We start from the raw sequence: 20250 nt of genomic DNA, 5'->3' as shown, positions 1-20250 counted from the left end.
AATCACATAGGACAGAAGGATGCCATTCAGCCCAACAAGCCTTTACCACCTCTTTAGTAGAGCTCTCCAATTAGTCCAAGTACCGCCCTATTTCCCCATTGTCCTGTGACATATTCCCTATCAAGTATTTATCCAATTCCCTTTTGGAAGCTATTATTGAATCTGCTTCCACCATACTTTCAGGCAGTACATTTCAGATAATTATAACTTGCTGCATCAAAACAAAGTCTTCTCCTTTTTCTGTTGCCAGCTACCTTAAAACTGTGTCCTCTGGTCGTCAGCCCTTCTGTCAGTGGAGACAGTTTCTCCTTATCTATTCTGTCAGTGCCCTACATAGTTTTGAACACCTCTATCAAATCTTCTCTTAACCTTCATTGCTCTAAGGAAAACAATCCCAGCTTCTCTAGTCTGTCTATTGTGTCATGAAATCTTTAATCTCCAGTACAATAGAGAGATGGGACTATATAGATTGCTATCTTTTCCAAATGATGAGCTCCCATCATTGCAACACTCCCTCAGCATGACACTGAAAGACATGAAACTGAAGAAATTCCAGCGCAGAAGGAAGCATTTGTCCTAATGTTCCAGTGCCAAGTTGGAGCAGTCCGGATCAATGTGACATATGTGAAAGTGCCTGTCCCTACCCAAAGATTTTAACATAATTTTTGTTTTCAAGTATATTCAGTGCTCTCAATTACAATTTAACATCAAAAGCTCTAATTTGGGATGAATTTGACATCAAATTTGATATTTCTCTCAAATCTATCCAGTGCGCTCAAACCTATATACACCGCACTCAAAGCTATCAAATGCTCAGCAATCTGCATTGAAAAATGCAAGGAAATGAATTACTTAAATAATATCTGAATTTTTTCAGTCTTTCATTTTGTCCAAAAATAATCGATCCGCTGTACCATACATGCTTGAGAGCACCACCTGATCTCCATCAGTTCTTAATTAATTTTAGCCTCAGGGTCTATACTTTCTGCCCACTCATCCCCAGGCTCTTCGGGTCCAAACTCTACAAAACCTTAGACAAGAAACTCTCTTTCCCTGCCCCCCACCCCCTACCCACTTCCAGTATCAGGGTCTGAACCGTCTCACCACACCACCCCCCACCACCACCACCACTATCAGGGTTTAAACTCAGTACATTTATTATTAAATGATAGTTAAATGATTGCTTTTGAGGTGCAATTGATGTCAAATGTGTGCAAATGAATGATGTTGAATGCAAATGATGTCAAACTTTTCAGTAGGGGTGGGATTGCAAATCACTGATGAAAGAGCATGGTGCACTTTCACTGTAATTTAGTCTCTTACAAATAGGAAGAGAGGCCTTGTGATGCATTGGGTAGCATTCCTGCCTCTGAGCCAGAACCTCAGGGTTCAAGTCCCACTCCAGGACTTGATAGCCAAGGAAGGTGTGTTCATAACATGGCCAAACAGGTTGAGTATCAACTTGTAACTCCTTCTAACATACACCAATAGCAGGCAGTAAGAGCAGGACTGATCAGCCATGGAAAGAAGTAGGAGCCTCTACCATCCATAGCTCCAGGCTACAAGACCATAAGATGTAGGAGCAGAATTAGGTCATTTGGCCCATCGAATCTGCTCCGCCATTCAGTGAGACCATGGCTGATCTGATAATCCTCAACTCCAATTTCCTGCCTTTTCCCCATAACCCTTGATTCCCTTACTGATTAAAAATCTGTCTATCTCAGTTTTGAATATACTTAACGACATAGCCTCTACAGCCCTCTGCAGCAAAGAATTCCACAGATTGACTATCCTGTGAGAAAAAATTCCTCCTCATCTCTGTTTTAAATGAGCTTCCCAAAGGGTGGACTCCCCAGGGAGACAGTTGTGGATCAGACAGTGTGGCAGGCTTGGTGCCAACAGAAGCGTTTCGATCCCCATTCAGGCTGGGGTGAATCCGGGACCTGACCCCTTGCCCTACCTGTAATGGAGAACACGGCGCTGTGGGCTGGACCTGCCTTCAGGCAGAGAACTCGCGAAGAAGATGACATGTAGGGAGTGTTTACTTCATTAATAATGTGTCTTTTACTATTCCTCCCCCTTTAGGCCTATGTAAATGAGAAACACGAGGGAAACAAGGTCATCGCCTTTGAACGTGCAAATCTTCTTTTTATCTTCAACTTCAACCCTGAAAAAAGTTTCCCCGACTACAGAGTGGGAATAGATCAGCCTGGGAAGTATCCTTTACAGAAGGTTTGGTCATGTGTGGTTGTTTCTATTCAGAGCCCATGTTAGACAGGACGGAGGTTAAGCCATGTTGCTGGGAACATCACTTCTTGAGCTGTACCTCTGTGGCGTTCAACCTTTTGGAACAGTTAACTTCAGTTTGGGAGTGGACCGTGTGTGATTAGATTGCTTTTGAGTTACAAAAAGTTACATCGAGTCTACTGCACAGAAACATGCTATTCCACCCAACTGGTACATGCCAGTCTTTATGTTCCACATGAGCCTCCTCCCATTATACCTAATCTCACCCTATCAGTATAATCCTCTATTACTTAATTCACCATGTATTAATCTTGCTTCCCCTTAAATGCATCAATGCTGTTTGCCACAACCATTCCAGGTGTAGCGAGTTCCACATTCTAACCACTTTCCTTCTAAATTCTCTATTGGATTTATTAGTGACTATCATATATTTATGACCTCAAGTTTTAGTCTCGGCCCCACAAATGGAAACATTTTATCTACATCTCTATTGAGCTCCTTTATAATTTTAAAGAACTCTAATCAGGTCACCCCTCAAACTTCCCTTTTCGAGAGTAGAGAACCTCAGCTTGTTCAGTCTTTCCTGTATTACAATCCCAACTGAGGTTAATACCGGACAAGGCATATCCCAAAGTGAAACCTGGCTGGTAGATCCTAACTTTTTAGAAACTGTGGAGGAAAGTTACTGAACAAATTTACAGGAGTCTGCTGATGAACTTTTAACACCAGACAAAAAGGTTGGAAAGATCTCAATACCAACACAAGAAAATGATTCCCATCACACTATTCCTTTACCCTGCAATATCTTTACAGACACTTACAAATTCAGAAAGATAAAACAATTTACAATATCTGTCTTATACTCTGATATTCAGGGTAAGTATGAGGCACTTGTGAATTAACAGGCCAACTATGGACAGACACACCACCCTCCAAAGACAGATGCAACCAAAGCAGGTTCCATGAATTTCTCAACAACTCACTCAGATGTTTGTCACATTGTGAGCCAGCCAGTCTCGTGGAAACTTTGCCTTTCTCACAAGGGTTTCAAATTTCCACATTTGAAGAACTCGCCTTGGAATTCTCTTCAAAAGTTGCTCCCACTTGGATGGCTTCAACAGGATCCACCTCACAGGATTTCAATCTTACTTTCTGAGATTCTTTTCCCCTGGATCTCCAAGTACACTCAAATTTCACTTTCCAAGCACAATTTCAGATCTTTGGTTTCTCGCTATCTTGACTCCCTTCTCTCTTCCCTTGTCCAGTCCCTTCCCACCTACATCCGTGATTCCTCTGACACCTTACGTCACATCAACAATTTCCAGTTCCCTGGCCCCAACCGCTTCCTCTTCACCATGGACGTCCAATCCCTCTACACCTCCATCCCCCACCAGGATGGTCTGAGGGCCCTTAGCTTCTTCCTTGAACAGAGGCCCGAACAATCTCCTTCCACCACTACTCTCCTCCGTCTGACTGAACTTGTTCTCACACTGAACAATTTCTCCTTTAACTCCTCTCACTTCCTCCAAATAAAAGGTGTGGCTATGGGTACCCGCATGGGCCCCAGCTATGCCTGTCTCTTTATGGGGTATGTGGAACATTCCTTGTTCCAGTCCTACTCCGGCCCCCTTCCACAACTCTTTCTCCGGTACATCGATGATTACTTCGGTGCTGCTTCATGCTCTCGTCGGGACCTGGAAAAATTTATTAATTTTGCTTCCAATCTCCACCCCTCCATCATTTTCACATGGTCCATCTCTGACACTTCCCTTCCCTTCCTTGACCTCTCTGTCTCAATTTCTGATGATAGACTGTCCACCAATATCCATTGCAAGCCTACCGACTCCCACAGCTACCTCGACTACAGCTCCTCACACCCCGCTTCCTGTAAGGACTCCATCCCATTCTCTCAGTTCCTTCGCCTCCATCGCATCTGTTCTGATGATGCTACCTTCAAAAACAGTTCCTCTGACATGTCCTCCTTCTTCCTTAACCGAGATTTTCCACCCACGGTCGTTGACAGGGCCCTCAACCGTGTCTGGCCCATCTCCCACGCATCCGACCTCATGCCTTCTCCTCCCTCCCAGAAACATGATAGGGTCCCCCTTGTCCTCACATATCACCCCACCAGCCTCCGCATTCAAAGGATCATCCTCCGCCATTTCCGCCAACTCCAGCATGATGCCACCACCAAACACATCTTCCTTTCACCCCCCCCGGCGGCATTCCGTAGGGATCGTTCGCTCCGGGACACCCTGGTGCACTCCTCCATCACCCCCTACTCCTCAACCCCCACCTACGGCACCTCCCCATGCCCACGCAGTAGATGCAACACCTGCCCCTTCACTTCCTCTCTCCTCACCGTCCAAGAGCCCAAACACTCCTTTCAAGTGAAGCAGCATTTCACTTGCATTTCCCCTAACTTAGTCTACTGCATTCATTGCTCCCAATGCGGTCTCCTCTACATTGGAAAGACCAAACGTAAACTGGGCGACCGCTTTGCAGAACACCTGCGGTCTGTCCGCAAGAAAGACCCAAACCTCCCTGTCGCTTGCCATTTTAACACTCCACCCTGCTCTCTTGCCCACATGTCTGTCCTTGGCTTGCTGCATTGTTCCAGTGAAGCTCAACGCAAACTGGAAGAACAGCACCTCATCTTCCGACTAGGCACTTTACAGCCTTCCGGACTGAATATTGAATTCAACAACTTTAGATCTTGAACTCCCTCCCCCATCCCCACCCCCTTTCCGTTTCTTCCCCCTCCCTTTTGCTTTTTCCAATAATTTATATAGATTTTTCTTTTCCCACCTATTTCCATTATTTTTAAATCTATAACTGTAATGCCCTGTCAGTCTTTCCACCCCACCCCCACTAGAGCTGTACCTTGAGTGTCCTGCCATCCATTCTTAATTAGCACATTCTCTTAGATAATATCACCACCTTCAACACCTCTTTGTTCTTTTGTCTGTGACATCTTTTGATCATCTGCTCCTATCACTGCTTGCTTGTCCCTACAACCACCACCCCGCCCCCCCCCCCCACTCCAACTCCTCTCCCCCCACCTTAAACCAGCTTATATTTCACCCCTCTCCTAACTTTACTCAGTTCTGCTGAAGGGTCATGAGGACTCGAAACGTCAACTCTTTTCTTCTCCGCCGATGCTGCCAGACCTGCTGAGTTTTTCCAGGTAATTCTGTTTTTGTTTTAGTCTAACTCAGCTTTTAGTTCATCTTTTTAACTTGCCCACATCCTTTGAAGTGTTAGCAACAACAATAACTTTCATCTAGCCTTAAGGCTGGTGGGCAAGCTGGGAGCCCTGGCAGGCTTCAGAAAAAGCATGAAACCTCATCCACGGGCAAGATGAGGTTTCATCAAGGCTTTTAAAAATGTAATAAATGTTTGATTAAAAGTGATGGACCTGTCCCAACTCATGTGACAGTGTCACATGAGGGGACATGTCAGGGAAATTTCATTTTTGTCTCTTCACCACTTTTAAATGTGGCGCCGATCTCCCTGAGGCAGCACTTAGCCTCAGGGAGATGAGTGCATGCCAAAGAGCGCACTCTTGGCTGAGGGACTCCCCACTGCCCGCATAGGGAGCACATAGCACTTCCTGGCGTGACGCTGGGCGGGCCTTAATTGGCCCACTTACGTAAAATGGCGGCGTGCCCCCGATAGGGGGCGCCGATTGGAAGCGCGCTCTCCTGCACTTGCCCCCCCCCCCACCCACAACGGGGGGAAAATTCTTCCCATGGTCATCATTAGACTTTTAATTCCAGATTTTTTTCTTGAATTCAAACTCCACTGTCTGCCGTGCCTATGTTCAGGCATGATTCGAACCTGGGTCCCCAGAGCATCACCCTGGGCCTCTAGATTACTAGTATATAACTGATGTTCTTTGAAAGTTATGCACTTAAATTTGCAAGAGACAAACCTTTGTGTGACTCTTCCTCATTGCAAAGTCTGCTAACGCCAGCCACTTCTGTATTGGCTATGGTAAATGTGTTTATGAACCCTGGTATGGCCCAGTAGTGTTATATATTCTGGATAATCCAGATTCAACAGCAGGGAGAGTATGTGGAGATTAGAGGTTCACAGTCTTATGTCTTGTTCAATGCAAGTATTTGTATGTGTCACAGATAGTTGGAGCTGACTGTATTTGTTTCTAAATGTTTCTGGCCCGTGTGTATTAGCTGTTAGAAAATAAAATCTCTCAGATATTTGGGATTAAAACATGTTTTAATAATAGTAGAAAACAAAATAATATTGGTGAGGGGATGATAGCAGCTAGTACAGAAATCATAATTGACAAACGTTCTATTATCACCATCTGATAATTTGCACTTTTAGGATATGTTGCTAACATTAAAGACTGGAACATCAAACAAAATAATTTTGTCCAATAATACAGTTTCATACATGAAAGCCCCCAACTTCTCTTGACTATAGCACCCTCCATTCAATGCTCTCTGAATGATGCTTAAAATAATGAGGAAAATAAAACCAGGCATTCCCTGTGAAATTTTCCAGGCATAGGTCATCTTTACCTGGGATTGCTCAAGATGCATCTTGCATAGCGGAAAATTGCCTCTACAACTGCCCTGGAAAAAAAACGAGGAAACTTGACCAGACCAAAGTATGCGCTATCTAGCAGTCAAATTTAGTTAAGTGCATTACCCCATCCAATACATGTTAACCATTGTTAACCAAGGAACTTCAGTTATGAAGATAGATTGGAGAAGTTGGGACTGTTTTCCTTGGAGAAAAGAAGGCGGAGAGGATATTTGATAGAGGTGTACAAGATAATGAGGGATATGGACAGAGTAGATAAGGAGAAACTGTTCCCATTCATGGAAGGATAGAGAACGAGTGGACACAGATTTAAGGTAATTTGCAAAAGAAGCAAAAGCGATATGAAAAAAAACATTTCCACACAGCGAGTGGTTAGGATCTGGAATGCATTGTCTGAGCATGTGGTGGAGGCAGGTAAGAGAATTAGACTGTATTTGTTAAAGAAGAATGTGCACAGGGAGAAGGCAGGAGAATGGCACTAAGTGAATTACTCATTCGGAGAGCCGGTACAGACACAATGGGCCAAATGGCCTCCTTCTGCACTGTGACAAGTCTGTGATTCATATCTGATATAAATTAGTTTCACAGTTCAAAAAGTTGAAAATTCTGTTGATACTTTTTGTTCTGCACTGGGTTTCAGTAGCATGATTAAGACTAAAATTTAGTGACCGCCAATGTGTCTCATGCTTTGGATGAATACTCCTTTGGGACTGATAATGGGGGTTCCACTACATCAGCATGTAATAATTTTTAGGGAAAGACTGTCAGTGTTAAGGAATGTGTCCCTTTTCATTGAACATCTCTGTCTGCTAAATGGTACAGGCATGATGGACTTAATGATCTTCCTCTGTTCTGTAACATTCTATGATCTCTATCTACCTGTTGTTTCATAATGAAGGTGTGGGGAAGTGTGGGTGAGGGGAAGAGATGGGCACATCGAACCTGTTGCCATTTGTACAAGATGTAATGAGACTGTTGAGCATGGAAGCGGACCCCCAAAGACCTCGTACAGCAGGAGGATCTCAATTAGTGCTTTACAATATGCATGGTTCAGATTAATCTAGGTTCTGTTGCATCTAGCACTGTATCTCCAGCCACTAATGAACAAATAACGTCAGTGGAATGAATCACTAATATGTGGTCCCTTGAAGCTTGTGAATGTCTTTAGACTCTAGTATTTTGTACGCTGCTTTGAAGTTTATTTTTTCATACGTCCTTCTCTATTGAGATTGCATTGTATATAAAATAGAATGTGAGTTCATAAAAAAAGGTGCAATGCAGTTTCTTTGGTTTCTTAATTTTAGATGCAACTCTTAGCCTTGAGTTTATAAAGCATATTGCCATGTGTCAAAGTACTTGCATAATACACAATGAAGTGTGCTGTTCTAGCAGTCAGTGCTAGATGCAGACTGCACGACCAAAAGTTGCAGGGCTTTATGGAAAAGACAGAGGAGTGGAGCTAATTGGATAGTTCTTTCAAAGAGCTGGCCCAGACAGAATGGGCCGAATAGGCTCCTTGTCTGTTGTATGATTCTGTAACATGCTACAAACTGCAGTGAGATAAATGAATGCTTAATCTGCTTTTTGGGAATGTTAGTTGAAAGAAGAATGTTGGCCAGGTCACCAGGAGAACTCCCCATTTCTTTTTGAATAGAACAATTGGATCTACCAGTGTTCACTTTCCCCAGTGAGACGGGAATCTCTGGTTTATTTAAGGTAGTATCAATGGAGCACTCCCTCAGTACTGTGCTGGACTGTCAGCCAGGTTTTCTGAACACCATATTACAGAAAGTGCTTACATTGATACAGTAGCCTTTCATGACCCCAGAATGTTCTAAAGCGCTTTGCAGTCAATGAAGTGTGTTTTAAGTACAGTCACTGCTTCAATTAAGGTCAAAAAGTCTTGGTGGTTGTGTGTTCATTTCTCTTGAGTTTTTTTTTTGTTTCTATTTTAGCCCATTAATAGCAATTACTTTAATTGTGACAGAACTGCTCTATATTTTAGCTAAATCCTGTAACAACAGTAATTATAGTGAATGCTGCACAGTTAAAATTGGTTTGGAAAGATGAATGTAATTTCAGTATAGCGTACTGAAGAGGCATTTTAATTTTAAAAATTGATGCAAACTATTTAACCGGTACTATAATTGGAAAAATTGGTCCAGGTAAATTACTCAGGGTGGTGAGGGGTCCACATCCATAGGACAAGAGTTAAAACTGAGAATGTAAAAAGGAAGTAATTTGGAACTTCTTCACCAAAAGAATACAGATAATTGAGTTACAAAATAAGTAACCAGAAAAAGACATTGAAGTGAAATGTCATGAATGAGGTCATGAGATATTTAGATTTGTTTCTAGAGATTGAGGGATTGGCGGATATGGTGAGAAGATGTGTCCAATATCTCTACTGGGGGGGCCATAGCTTTTTGCTATATTCATAAATGACTTGGACAAGGAATTAGAAGATCCATATATCGAAATGAAGTTAGGTAGCGCTCTAAGCAGTGTAGGTGGGAGCAGGAAATTGCAAAGTGACAATGAAAGACTGAGTGAGTGAGCAAGTCTGTGGTTCAATGTGGGAAAATGTCAGGACATCGACTTTAGACCTAAATGGCAAGAAACTAGAAACTATTGGTGATCATTGAGACTTAGCAACCTAACTACAGAAATCACTAAAAGCGAATGGACAAGTACAAATAATAAGTTAAAAGGTTAATAGAATATTGGCTCTAAAATGCAAGGTTGCTAGAATGTAAGGAGGTGGAAGTTATGTTAGTTACATGGAGCTGCTTAAATCCCACCTGGGGTACTGCATTCATTTCTAGGCACCACACGTCAGGAAGGAAATATTGACTTTGAGTGCAGCGCAGATTCACTCAGCATGGATTTCAAAAGCGAAAATCGTGCTTAAACAAATTAATTGAACATTTTGAGGAGGTAAGAATGATATTGCAGCTTATGTAATTTATCTGAATTTACAAAAGGCCTTCAATAAGGTACCACATAATAGATGAATAAAGTCAGAGAATGTGTAGTCAGGGGACAAGTGTCAGAATGGATTGCTAGCTGGCTTCAAGACAGGAAGCAGAGAGTCTGAATAAAGGGTAGTCATTCAGAGTGGCAGAAGATGGGAAGTGAGGTTCCACAGGTGCTAGGTTCACTGCTGTTCACAATTTAATAATTTGGACTTGGGATCCTAAATTCAGGGGTGACACCAAATTTTGGGGGCGCGGGGGGGAAATATTCCATACTGAGGAGTGTTATGATCCCAGTTGATGTCACTACTGGACAAGCCAGATCCCAGTGTGGAACCTGGCTTGATAGATCCTAACTTTTATTTTTTGTTAGAAATGTGGAGAGTGGCTACTTAACAGAGTGACAGGAGTCAGCTGATGACCTTTTAACAAAAGAATAAAACATTTATTAAACAAGAAAAAATGAACTTTATTACACTACTCCTTCACCCACAACTATACCTTTATAGATATATACAGATTCGTAAGAATGACACAAGTTAGAAAATCTATCTTAAACTCTAAGGTTTGCAATAAGTTTACGTACAGTCCATGTATACCAATAGGCAACCTGTGGTCGGACACCCGCACTCTGAAACCAATTAACAGATGCTGCCCAAAACATGCTATGGATTTCTCAACTCCGCCCGGACGCTTGTCACACTGTGAGCCAACTGGTCTCACTGAGCTCCGTCCTTCAAACAAAGGTTTCCAATCTCAAAGCTTGAAGTATTCACCTTGGAATCTTCTCTTAAACGATGCTTTCACTTGGACATCTTCAACAAGGATCCACCTCCAAGGGTTTGAGCTCTCCTACCGATGTTCTCCTCCCCTGGATCTCTATGTGCATTCAGGCTTCACCTTCCATGCACTTGCTCAGATACTCAGCCATGCCAACAGACTGCTTCACAGGCGCGTAGTAAGGAGTCACCAGCCTTTTGCTGTCTACCCAGATTTCCTGGTTTCTCAGATGCCCATTTTGCCTGGATTATGCTCCCTGCAGCTTTCACTCTTTAATTTGGAGCCTTTTCCTCTGCTCCTACTTTCAGTTCCACTGAACAGGACCAGTTCAGATTCCTGTTCTTTTCCCTTGACATCCCTGTCTTCCTGGGACCATCATCTTGCCAATTCCCTGGCTTTTGAAACTTTCTTCTTTTCCTTGGGACCTTCTCCCTGCAGCTCCCTTCCTCCCTGCAGCTCCCTCCCTCCCTGCAGCTCCCTCCCTCCCTGCAGCTCCCTCCCTCCCTGCAGCTCCCTCCCTCCCTCCCTCCCTGCAGCTCCCTCCCTCCCTCCCTGCAGCTCCCTCCCTCCATCCCTCCCTGCAGCTCCCTCCCTCCCTGCAGCTTCCTCCCTCCCTGCAGCTCCCTCCCTCCCGGCTCTGGCAGTTTCTGTGGAATGTCCCTACCAAATGAAGTCAAACTGCTTTTCTGTTTCTCTCTGTCTCTGTGGCCCTCCTGTTGCTAGGCAACTACAGTTTTTTAAATACTTTGTTTTAAATCCCTACACCACTCCTAGGGTCGTAAAAGCTCATTAAAATGCAGGTATACAAACGAACCCACAGACTTGCAGGCAACATTCTAAAGTGAAACGAAAACCCAGGTTTCCCCTTAACACACACATACAAAATATAAATTAGCCTTAAACTTAAAGCTAAAACTTAAACTTAAAGCTAACATTTAAACTTAAAGCTGTAGCTTATTCCTAACACACACAAATACAAATATATAATTTACTTTAAACTATATCTAATTCCTAACAGGAGAACTGCAACAAATTACAGGACGACGTTAATAAATTTGCTAAATGGGTAGATAATTGGCGCATGAAGTTTGACACAGATAGTGAGGTAGTACATTTTAGTAGGAAGAATAGGGAGGTCACTTATTGTTTAGATGGCACAAGTCTAGATGTTGTACAGAAACAAAGGAATCTTGGAGTGCAAATAGATCAATCACTAAAAATTGTGCCACAGACTAGCAATAGCATTAAAAAAAAGCCAAGAACCGTCCTTTATTTCTAGAGGAGTAGAATTGAAAAGTGGGTAAGTTATGCTGAACATATATCGAACCCTGGTTAGGCCACACTTCAGGGTACTGCAAGCAGTCCTGCTCGCCATATTATAAAAATGGATATGAAGGCACAGGAGAGGGTGCAGAGGAGAGAATGATACAGGAATGCGTGGGTATAAATATCAGGAAAAGATTGACAGGGTGGGTCTCTTTTCCCTTGAAAAAAAGGGGTGAGAGGTAACCTAAATAGAGATCTTCAAAATTAAGAAAAGATTTGGTAGAGTGGATAGAGAGAGAATGTTTCCTCATGGGGAAGAATGTTAATAGAGGCCATCAATATAAGATATTCAAGAAATCCAGTAGGGAATTCAGAAGAAACTTTTTTATCCAGAGAGTGGTGAGAATGATGAACTCGCTGCTATAGGAAAAGGTTCAACTAAATAGTATAGATACATTTATAGGGAAACTAGACAAGCATTTGAGGGAGATGGGAATAGAGGGTTATGATGGAAATGAGAATAGATGAGAGGAGGCTCGAGTGGAACATAAACACCGGCACAAATTGGTTAGGCCGAATGGTCTGTTTTTGTGCCATATATCTTATGTATTCATTTGTAAAGAATTATACCATGGCTGAAAGAGTTAAATTATGATGACCGATTGCATAGACTAGGTTTATATTCCCATGAGTATAGAAGATGTTTGGGGTTCTAACTGCGATGTTTCAGTTAATTAAAGGAACTCATAGGCTAGATAAGGAGCTTCCTTCACCAGCATCTTACAAACTTGCGACCACTACCATCTAGAGGGACAAGAGGGGCAGATAGATGGGAACACCGCCACCTGCAAGTTTCCCATCAAGCCATTCACCATCCTGACATGGAAATATATTGCTGTTCCTTCACTGTCGCTGGGTCAAAATCTTGGAATTCCCTCCCTAACAACGCTGTGGGTGCAACTACACCATATGGACTGCAGTGGTTCAAGAAGGCAGCTTACCCCCACCTTCTCAAGGGCAATTAGGGATGGGAAATAAATGTTGGCCCAGCCTGTGACGCCCACATCCCATGAAAGAATTTTTTAAAAATAAAGAGGAATTATTCCTCTGTTGGGAGAGCCCAGAACAAGAGGGCATAACCTTAAAATTAGAAATCATAGAAAATTTACAACACTAAAGGAGGCCATTTGATCCATCTTGTCCATGTTGATGGATGAAGAGCTACCTAGCCTGATCTCATCTCCTTGCAAGTCACTCTTTAATGTAAGTGAGAATTTTTGCCTCTGCTTTTATACACCCCAATTAAGTCCTGCCTCAGCCTACTCTGTTCCAGGGAGAACAACCCCAGCCTATCCAATCTTTCCTCATAGCTAAGGTTTTCCAGTCCTGGCAACATCCTCATAAATCTCCTCTGCAACCTCTCCAATGCAACCACACCTTTACTGTAATATGCTGACTGGAACTGTACACAGTATCCAGCTGTAGTCTAACCAGTATTGTATACAGTGCCTCAGCTAATAAAGGAAAGCATGCTATAAGCTTTATTAACCACCTAATTGACTTGCCCTGCTACCTTTAAAGATATGTGGACATACCCTCTGAGGCCCCACTGTTCCTTCACATTGCTCCCATTTATCTCCCCATTTATTGTGTATTCCCTCGCCTTGTTGCACCTTCCAAAATACATTACCTCATGCTTCTCCAGACTGAATTCCATTCGCCTTCTTTCTGCCTAACTGATCAGCCCATTGATAGCTTCCTGGAGTCTAAAACTTTCCTCATTGACATTACTTGGCCAGTTTTTGTGTCATCTGCAAAGTTCTTCACTGTGCCCCTTAGGTTTGAGTCTAAGTTATTAATATAAACTACAAAAAAACAAAGAGCCAAGTACTGAGCCCTGTGGAACCCACTGGTAACAGTTGTCCTGTCGCAAAAATACCTTCAGCCTTTGTTTCCTTTCCAATTTTGGATCCAATTAGGCCATTCCAGAGTGAGGTCAGGAATCACTGCTTCACACACACAGCAGTGGAATTCTGGAACAGTTTCCCTGAATAAGCTGTTGAGGCTTTCAAAACTAAAATTAATATATTTTTGGGGAGATGGTGGATGGTGGGATTGAGGGATATGAGGAGAAGGGCAGGTGGGATTGAGGGATATGGGGAGAAGACGGGCAGGTCGGATTGAGGGATATGGGGAGAAGGCAGGCAGGTGGGATTCAGGGATATGGGGAGAAGGGATATGGGGAGGCCCAGGACACCAGGGAGAATTCACCTGCGCTTCTTCCAAATACTCAGGATTCAATGCGTAGAGTTGATGGGATTGATATGTCTTTGTCTGGGGGGAGTGTGAAAGTTTTACACAATGGCTTAATGGTGCTGAGATGGGATGCAAATGTGGCAGTGCAAAACTTTCTTCTGTTTTGTTAGCTGTTGAAACCTGTTTGTCGGATTGGATCTGTGTTCAGATATTGAAGATTGTATTCACCTTTTGTTGAAATCTTCTCATTCAGCAGGATCTAATCTTGCCCTATAAACATTGCAATTATTAGACTACGAGTGAATGGTTCTCATGAACTCAAACAGCTTAACACAGCTAGAATTACCTGGAAAAACTCAGCAAGTCTGGCAGCATCGGCGGAGAAGAAATCAGTTAACGTTTCGAGCCCTCATGGCCCTTCGGCAGAACTGCAGCATAGTTTCAGCAAGGGAGAAATATAAACTGGTTTAAGGTGGGTGGGGGCGGGGGGGGGAGGTGGAAGAGACACATTGAGGGTGTGGTGTGAGCAGATAATCAAAGGATGTCACAGACAAAAGGGTCAAAGAGGTGTTGAAGGTGGTGGTCTTTGTCTGAGAAAAGTGCTAATTAAGAATGGAAAACAGGATATTCAAAGTACAGCTCTAGTGGGGGTGGGGTGGAAAGACTAAAGGTTTTAGTTTTAGATTTAAAAATAATGGAAATAGGTGGGGAAAGAAGAATCTATATAAATTATTGAAAAAAAAGCGGGTGGGGGGGGGAAAAAGAAACGGGGTGGGGATGGGGGGAGGGGGAGTTTAAGATCTAAAGTTGTTGAATTCAATATTCAGCCCAGAGGGCTGTAAAGTGCCTAGTCGGAAGATGAGGTGCTGTTCCTCCAGTTTGCGTTGGGCTTCACTGGAACAATGCAGCAAGCCAAGGACAGACATGTTGGCAAGAGAACAGGGTGGAGTGTTAAAATGGCAAGCGACAGGGAGGTTTGGGTCTTTCTTGCGGACAGACCGCAGGTGTTCGTTTTGCGGAACACCTGCGGTCTGTCCGCAAGAAAGACCCAAACCTCCCTGTCGCTTGCCATTTTAACACTCCACCCTGTTCTCTTGCCAACATGTCTGTCCTTGGCTTGCTGCATTGTTCCAGTGAAGCCCAACGCAAACTGGAGGGACAGCACCTCATCTTCCGACTAGGCACTTTACAGCCCTCTGGGCTGAATATTGAATTCAACAACTTTAGATCTTAAACTCCCCATCCCCACCCCGTTTCTTTTTCCCCCCCCACCCGCTTTTTTTTCAATAATTTATATAGATTCTTCTTTCCCCACCCTATTTCCATTATTTTTAAATCTAAAACTAAAACCTTTAGTCTTTCCACCCCACCCCCACTAGAGCTGTACTTTGAATATCCTGTTTTCCATTCTTAATTAGCACTTTTCTCAGACAAAGACCACCACCTTCAACACCTCTTTGACCCTTTTGTCTGTGACATCCTTTGATTATCTGCTCACACCACACCCTCAATGTGTCTCTTTCCCCCACCCCCCCCCCCCCCCACCCCCCACCCACCTTAAACCAGTTTATATTTCTCCCTTGCTGAAACTATGCTGCAGTTCTGCCGAAGGGCCATGAGAGCTCGAAACGTTAACTGATTTCTTCTCCGCCGATGCTGCCAGACTTGCTGAGTTTTTCCAGGTAATTCTGTTTTTGTTTTGTTTTGGATTTCCAGCATCCGCAGTAGCTTTTAGCTTTTTGTTTTTAACACAGCTAGACCTTTTGTAGGGAACTTCAAAGCCCTAATGACTTTTATTCAGCATCAAAGCACATTGACTGTTCGTGATACCCTCCTGCTCCCCTTGTTTAAATGTTACTCCGATTCAGTTATTACTGACTTCCCAGCTGTTCTCTTCAGTTTGTGCTTCTACACTGATATTTCAGGGTTTTTATTATGGAGAACAGCAACCGGCAAATGAGTTTTGAGTTCTTGTCAGGTTTTCAGAATTGGAAACAGTGAAATTGTACAGACTATTGCCTAGAGAACCTGTAAAGAACCAGGAAGCTAATTGTCAAAGGTCATGGGAATTCTTCAAGTTAAAGATTCTATGATTTGTGTTTTTTATCCCATTTCTCCCATGAAGCCATCGATTCATGGTGAAGAGTCAGCCCATAAGCACCAAGTGGCTGTTTTTGACAGGTGATTGAATCACATGATGAGACATCATAGCTAAGCCCTGTGTAAATTCTCACCTGAAGTAGAATCAATCATAACTGCCAGAAGGGAATTGAATAAATACTAGAGGGCTATGGGGAAGGAACAAAGGGTGAGACTAATTGGATAGGTTAACCAAAGAGCCAGCAGAAATATGATGAGCCAAATAACCACCTCCTCCTGTGCTGTAAGATTCTATGTCTAGACTCCTTTATTTTCTATCAGTGGTTTGCTCCCCCTCTCCCTCTCTCCTCCTTCCTCTTACCCCACTACCTTCCTTTCCCTCTCTTGTTCCTTTCTTTCCCCCTCCTTCCCCTTCCCTATGCCCCTCCTTCCTTCCCCTCCTTCGTCCCCCCCTCCGCCCCCCCCTCCCCCAACCAACCGCCAAAGCCCAGTTACACTCCAGGAATGATGCACTGTACGAATCAGATGTACCCCAATGCAGTCACAAGGAAAGCTCATGCTTTGGTTGTAAAGAATTTCAGTACTGTTAACTCTTCTCCCTTAAGTGAAACTGGAAATACAAACCAAGACTTTGCTAAACAACAGTCTAACTTCACTCAATAAGGAGCAGGTCCCTTCTTGTGGCTTTGATCCCCATGACTGATTGTAGTGGAGTTTCAGCCAAGATTATAATGGATTTTGTTTCATTATAAATTTAGTAATGTCAGACTTTGGCTGAGTGAGGTTTGACTCAAAAACATGTTTGAATTTGCGAGGCTTTGCAGTGCAGGGAATATAGCTTCAGTCTCACTGCAAAGGGTTACGGCTGTAGAGCTCATACTGTCGTATTGATTATCTACACATTGGACAATGTGATAGTGCTCTGTCTCCCCCTATTGCTCACTGTAATTCTATCCAGAAAGATAACAGGTTTTACCCCTGGACGGGTTTGGATGTTCATAATTATGTGAATGCACAGCACAGAAACAGGCCATTCAGCCTAACTGGCCTATGCTGATGTTTATGCGCCACACAAGCCTCATCCCACTTACTCCTTCAAACCCTATCACCATATCATTTTATCCTTTTATACCTTTCTCCCTCATAAACTTAAAGCCATCTATGATATTTACATTAACTACTCCTTGTTGAAGTGAGTTCAACATTCTCACCACTCTCTGGGTAAAGAAGGTGCTCCTAAACAGTAACTTGTACAACACCTTTAACGTGGAAAATGAACAAAACAAACTCCTTTTTTGTTATACAAAAGCAAAATATTACTAATGCTGGAAATCTGAAAAAGAAACAAAAAATGTTGGATATACTCAGCATACTACAAGCAAGACGTATTAAGCGTTTGTAGGGTCTATCAATATTACAAAAGAACCAGGAGTAGGAGTAGGCAATTCAGCCCCTCGAGCCTGCCCCGCCATTCAATACGATCATGGCTGATCTCATTTCAGCCTCAGCTCTAATTTCCCAAACTCTCTCCATAATCTTTCAACCTGTTACTAATTAAAAATCTGTCTATCTCCTCAAATTTATTCAGCATCCCGGCATCCACTGCACTCTGAGGTAGCGAATTCCACAGATTCACAACCCTTTGAGAAAAGTAATTCCTCCTCATCTCTGATTTAAATCTACCACCCCTTAGCCTAAAACTATGGCCTCTCATTCTAGAATGCCCCACAAGGGGAAACATCCGCTCCACATCTACTTTGTCTATCCCCTTTAGCATCTTATATACCGCAATTAGATCTCCTTCCATCCTTCTAAACTCTAGCGAGTATAGGCCTAAACTGCTCAATCTCTCCTCATAAGACGAGCCCCGCATCTCTGGAATCAATCTACTGAACCTCCTCTGAACCACCTCCAATGCAACTACATCCTTCCTCAAGTAACGGGACCAAAACTGTGCACAGTACTCCAGGTGCGGTCTCACCAATGCCTTGTACAGTTGCAACAACACTTCCCTATTTTTATACTCTATTCCTTTAGCAGTAAATGCCACAATTCCATTTGCCTTCCTTATTATCTGCTGTACCTGCATGCTAGCTTTCAGTGATTCATGCACGAGGACACCCAGATCCCTCTGCATTGAAGCATTCTGAAGTTTCTCTCCATTTAAATAACAAGTCGCCTTTTTATTCATACTAATAAGTATTAGTAAGGTTTATTAGTATTGGTCACTGAACAGCCGCAGAGCATCCTAAGAGGGGAGGGTGAACAGCCAGCAGTCGTGGTCCACATTAGTGCCAACGACATAGACAGAAAGAGGGATGTGGTCCTGCAGTCAGAATTTAGGGAGCTAGGTGGGAGATTAGCAAGCAGGATCCCAAAAGTAGTAATCTCCGGATTACTCCCAGTGCCACGTGCCAGTGAGTATAGAAATAGGAGAATAAAGCAGATGTGAGTGACTGGAAGGATGGTGCAGGAGGGAGGGCTTTAACTCTTGGGACATTGGGACTGCTCTGGGAGAGATGGAACCTGTACAGGCCAGATGGTTTGCACCTAAATAGAGGTGGGACCAAATTCATTGCGGGTCGATTTGCTAGTGCTATTGGGGAGGGTTTAAATTAACTTGGCAAGGATGAGGCAACCAGGAAGTAATATCAGATAGAAAAATCAAGGTGCACAGAACACTGGGAGAGATAGATTGTGCTAGAGTAGGGAATAGCAAGTTATTAGACAGGGTCAGAGCAAGGGCAAAAGTAGCAAAGCCTGAAACAGGGTTAATGTGCATTTATGTGAATATACGGAGTGTGGTTAATAAGATTAGTGAGTTACAGGCACAGATAGCCACGTGGGAACATGATGTTGTGGCTATAACCGAGAGCTGGCTCAAAGAAGGGCAAGACTGGATATTAAATATTCCTGGATACAAAGTGCTCAGGAAAGATAGGAAAGGAAGAAAGGCAGAGAGGGGTGGCAGTATTGATTAAGGGGAGCATTGCAGTGCTGGAGAGAGAGGATATCCCAGAGGGGTCAAGCACAGAATCTATTTGGCTATAGCTAAGGAACAAAAAATGTGCAATTACGTTGCTCAGTGTAGTCTATAGGCCACCAACTAGTGAGAATGATGTAGAGGAACAAATCTGCAAGGAAATTGTGAGTCTTCAATTATCTGAATGTAGAATGGGACAGTAGTAGTGTAAAAGGCAGAGAAGGGCAAGAGTTCCTGGAGTATGTTTCCAATCTAATGAGAGGGGAGGCACTGCTAGACCTGGTTCTTGGGGAATGAGGTGGGTCAAGTGGATTGAGTTCAGTAGGAGAACATTTAGGGGACAGTGGTCAATGTATCATACGGTTTAGGTCAGCTGTGGAAAAATACAAAGAACAATCCAGAGTAAGAATAATTAACTGGGGAAAGCCAACTTCGATGGGGTAAGAATGGATCTGGATCGAATAAATTAGAATCAAAGGTTGGCGGTAGCTGAACGATGGGCTACCTGCAAAGAAGAGAGTTAGGGCAAGGTATATTCCCTCATGGGGAAAGGTAGGACGAACAAATCCAGAGCTCCCTGGATGACAAAAGAGATTAAGATGAAGAAGAAAAAATGTGCTTATAAAACCATAAGACATAGGAGCAGAAATTAGGCCATTCAGCCCATCGAGTCTGCTCCGCCATTCAATCATGGCTGATAAGTTTCTCAACCCCATTCTCCCGCCTTCTCCCTGTAGCCTTTGATCCCCTTACCAATCAAGAACCTATCTATCTCGGTCTTAAATACACTCAATGACCTGGCCTCCACAGCCTTCTGTGGCAATGAATTCCATAGATTCACCACTCTCTGGCTAAAGAAGTTTCTCCTCATCTCTGTCCTAAAAGGTCTTCCCTTTACTCTGAGGCTGTGCCCTCGGGTCCTAGCCTCTCCTACTAATGGAAACATCTTCCCCACGCCCACTCTATCCAGGCCTTTCAGTATTCTGTAAGTTTCAATCAGATCCCCCCCTCATCCTTCTAAACTCCATCGAGTATAGACCCAGAGTTCTCAAACGTTCCTTATGACAGATC

At 43.3% G+C, this 20250-nt stretch overlaps 1 protein-coding gene across 5 annotated transcripts in view; it reads left to right on the top strand.

Moving 5' to 3' along the window:
• gbe1b (glucan (1,4-alpha-), branching enzyme 1b) overlaps positions 1-20250 on the top strand; it is a 599646-nt gene that overhangs the window by 507032 nt on the left and 72364 nt on the right. For all 5 annotated transcript variants that reach the window (XM_078560420.1, XM_078560417.1, XM_078560416.1 and 2 more), the window contains exon 14: positions 2086-2216. In XM_078560420.1, the coding sequence (XP_078416546.1) occupies positions 2086-2216 (131 nt within the window). The remainder of the gene's footprint in view (positions 1-2085; positions 2217-20250) is intronic.

Source organism: Cetorhinus maximus, chromosome 16 (genome assembly GCF_964194155.1).
Source record: "Cetorhinus maximus chromosome 16, sCetMax3.hap1.1, whole genome shotgun sequence".
Taxonomy (NCBI): Eukaryota; Metazoa; Chordata; class Chondrichthyes; order Lamniformes; family Cetorhinidae; genus Cetorhinus; species Cetorhinus maximus.
This window is presented reverse-complemented; position numbering and strand designations above follow the sequence as displayed.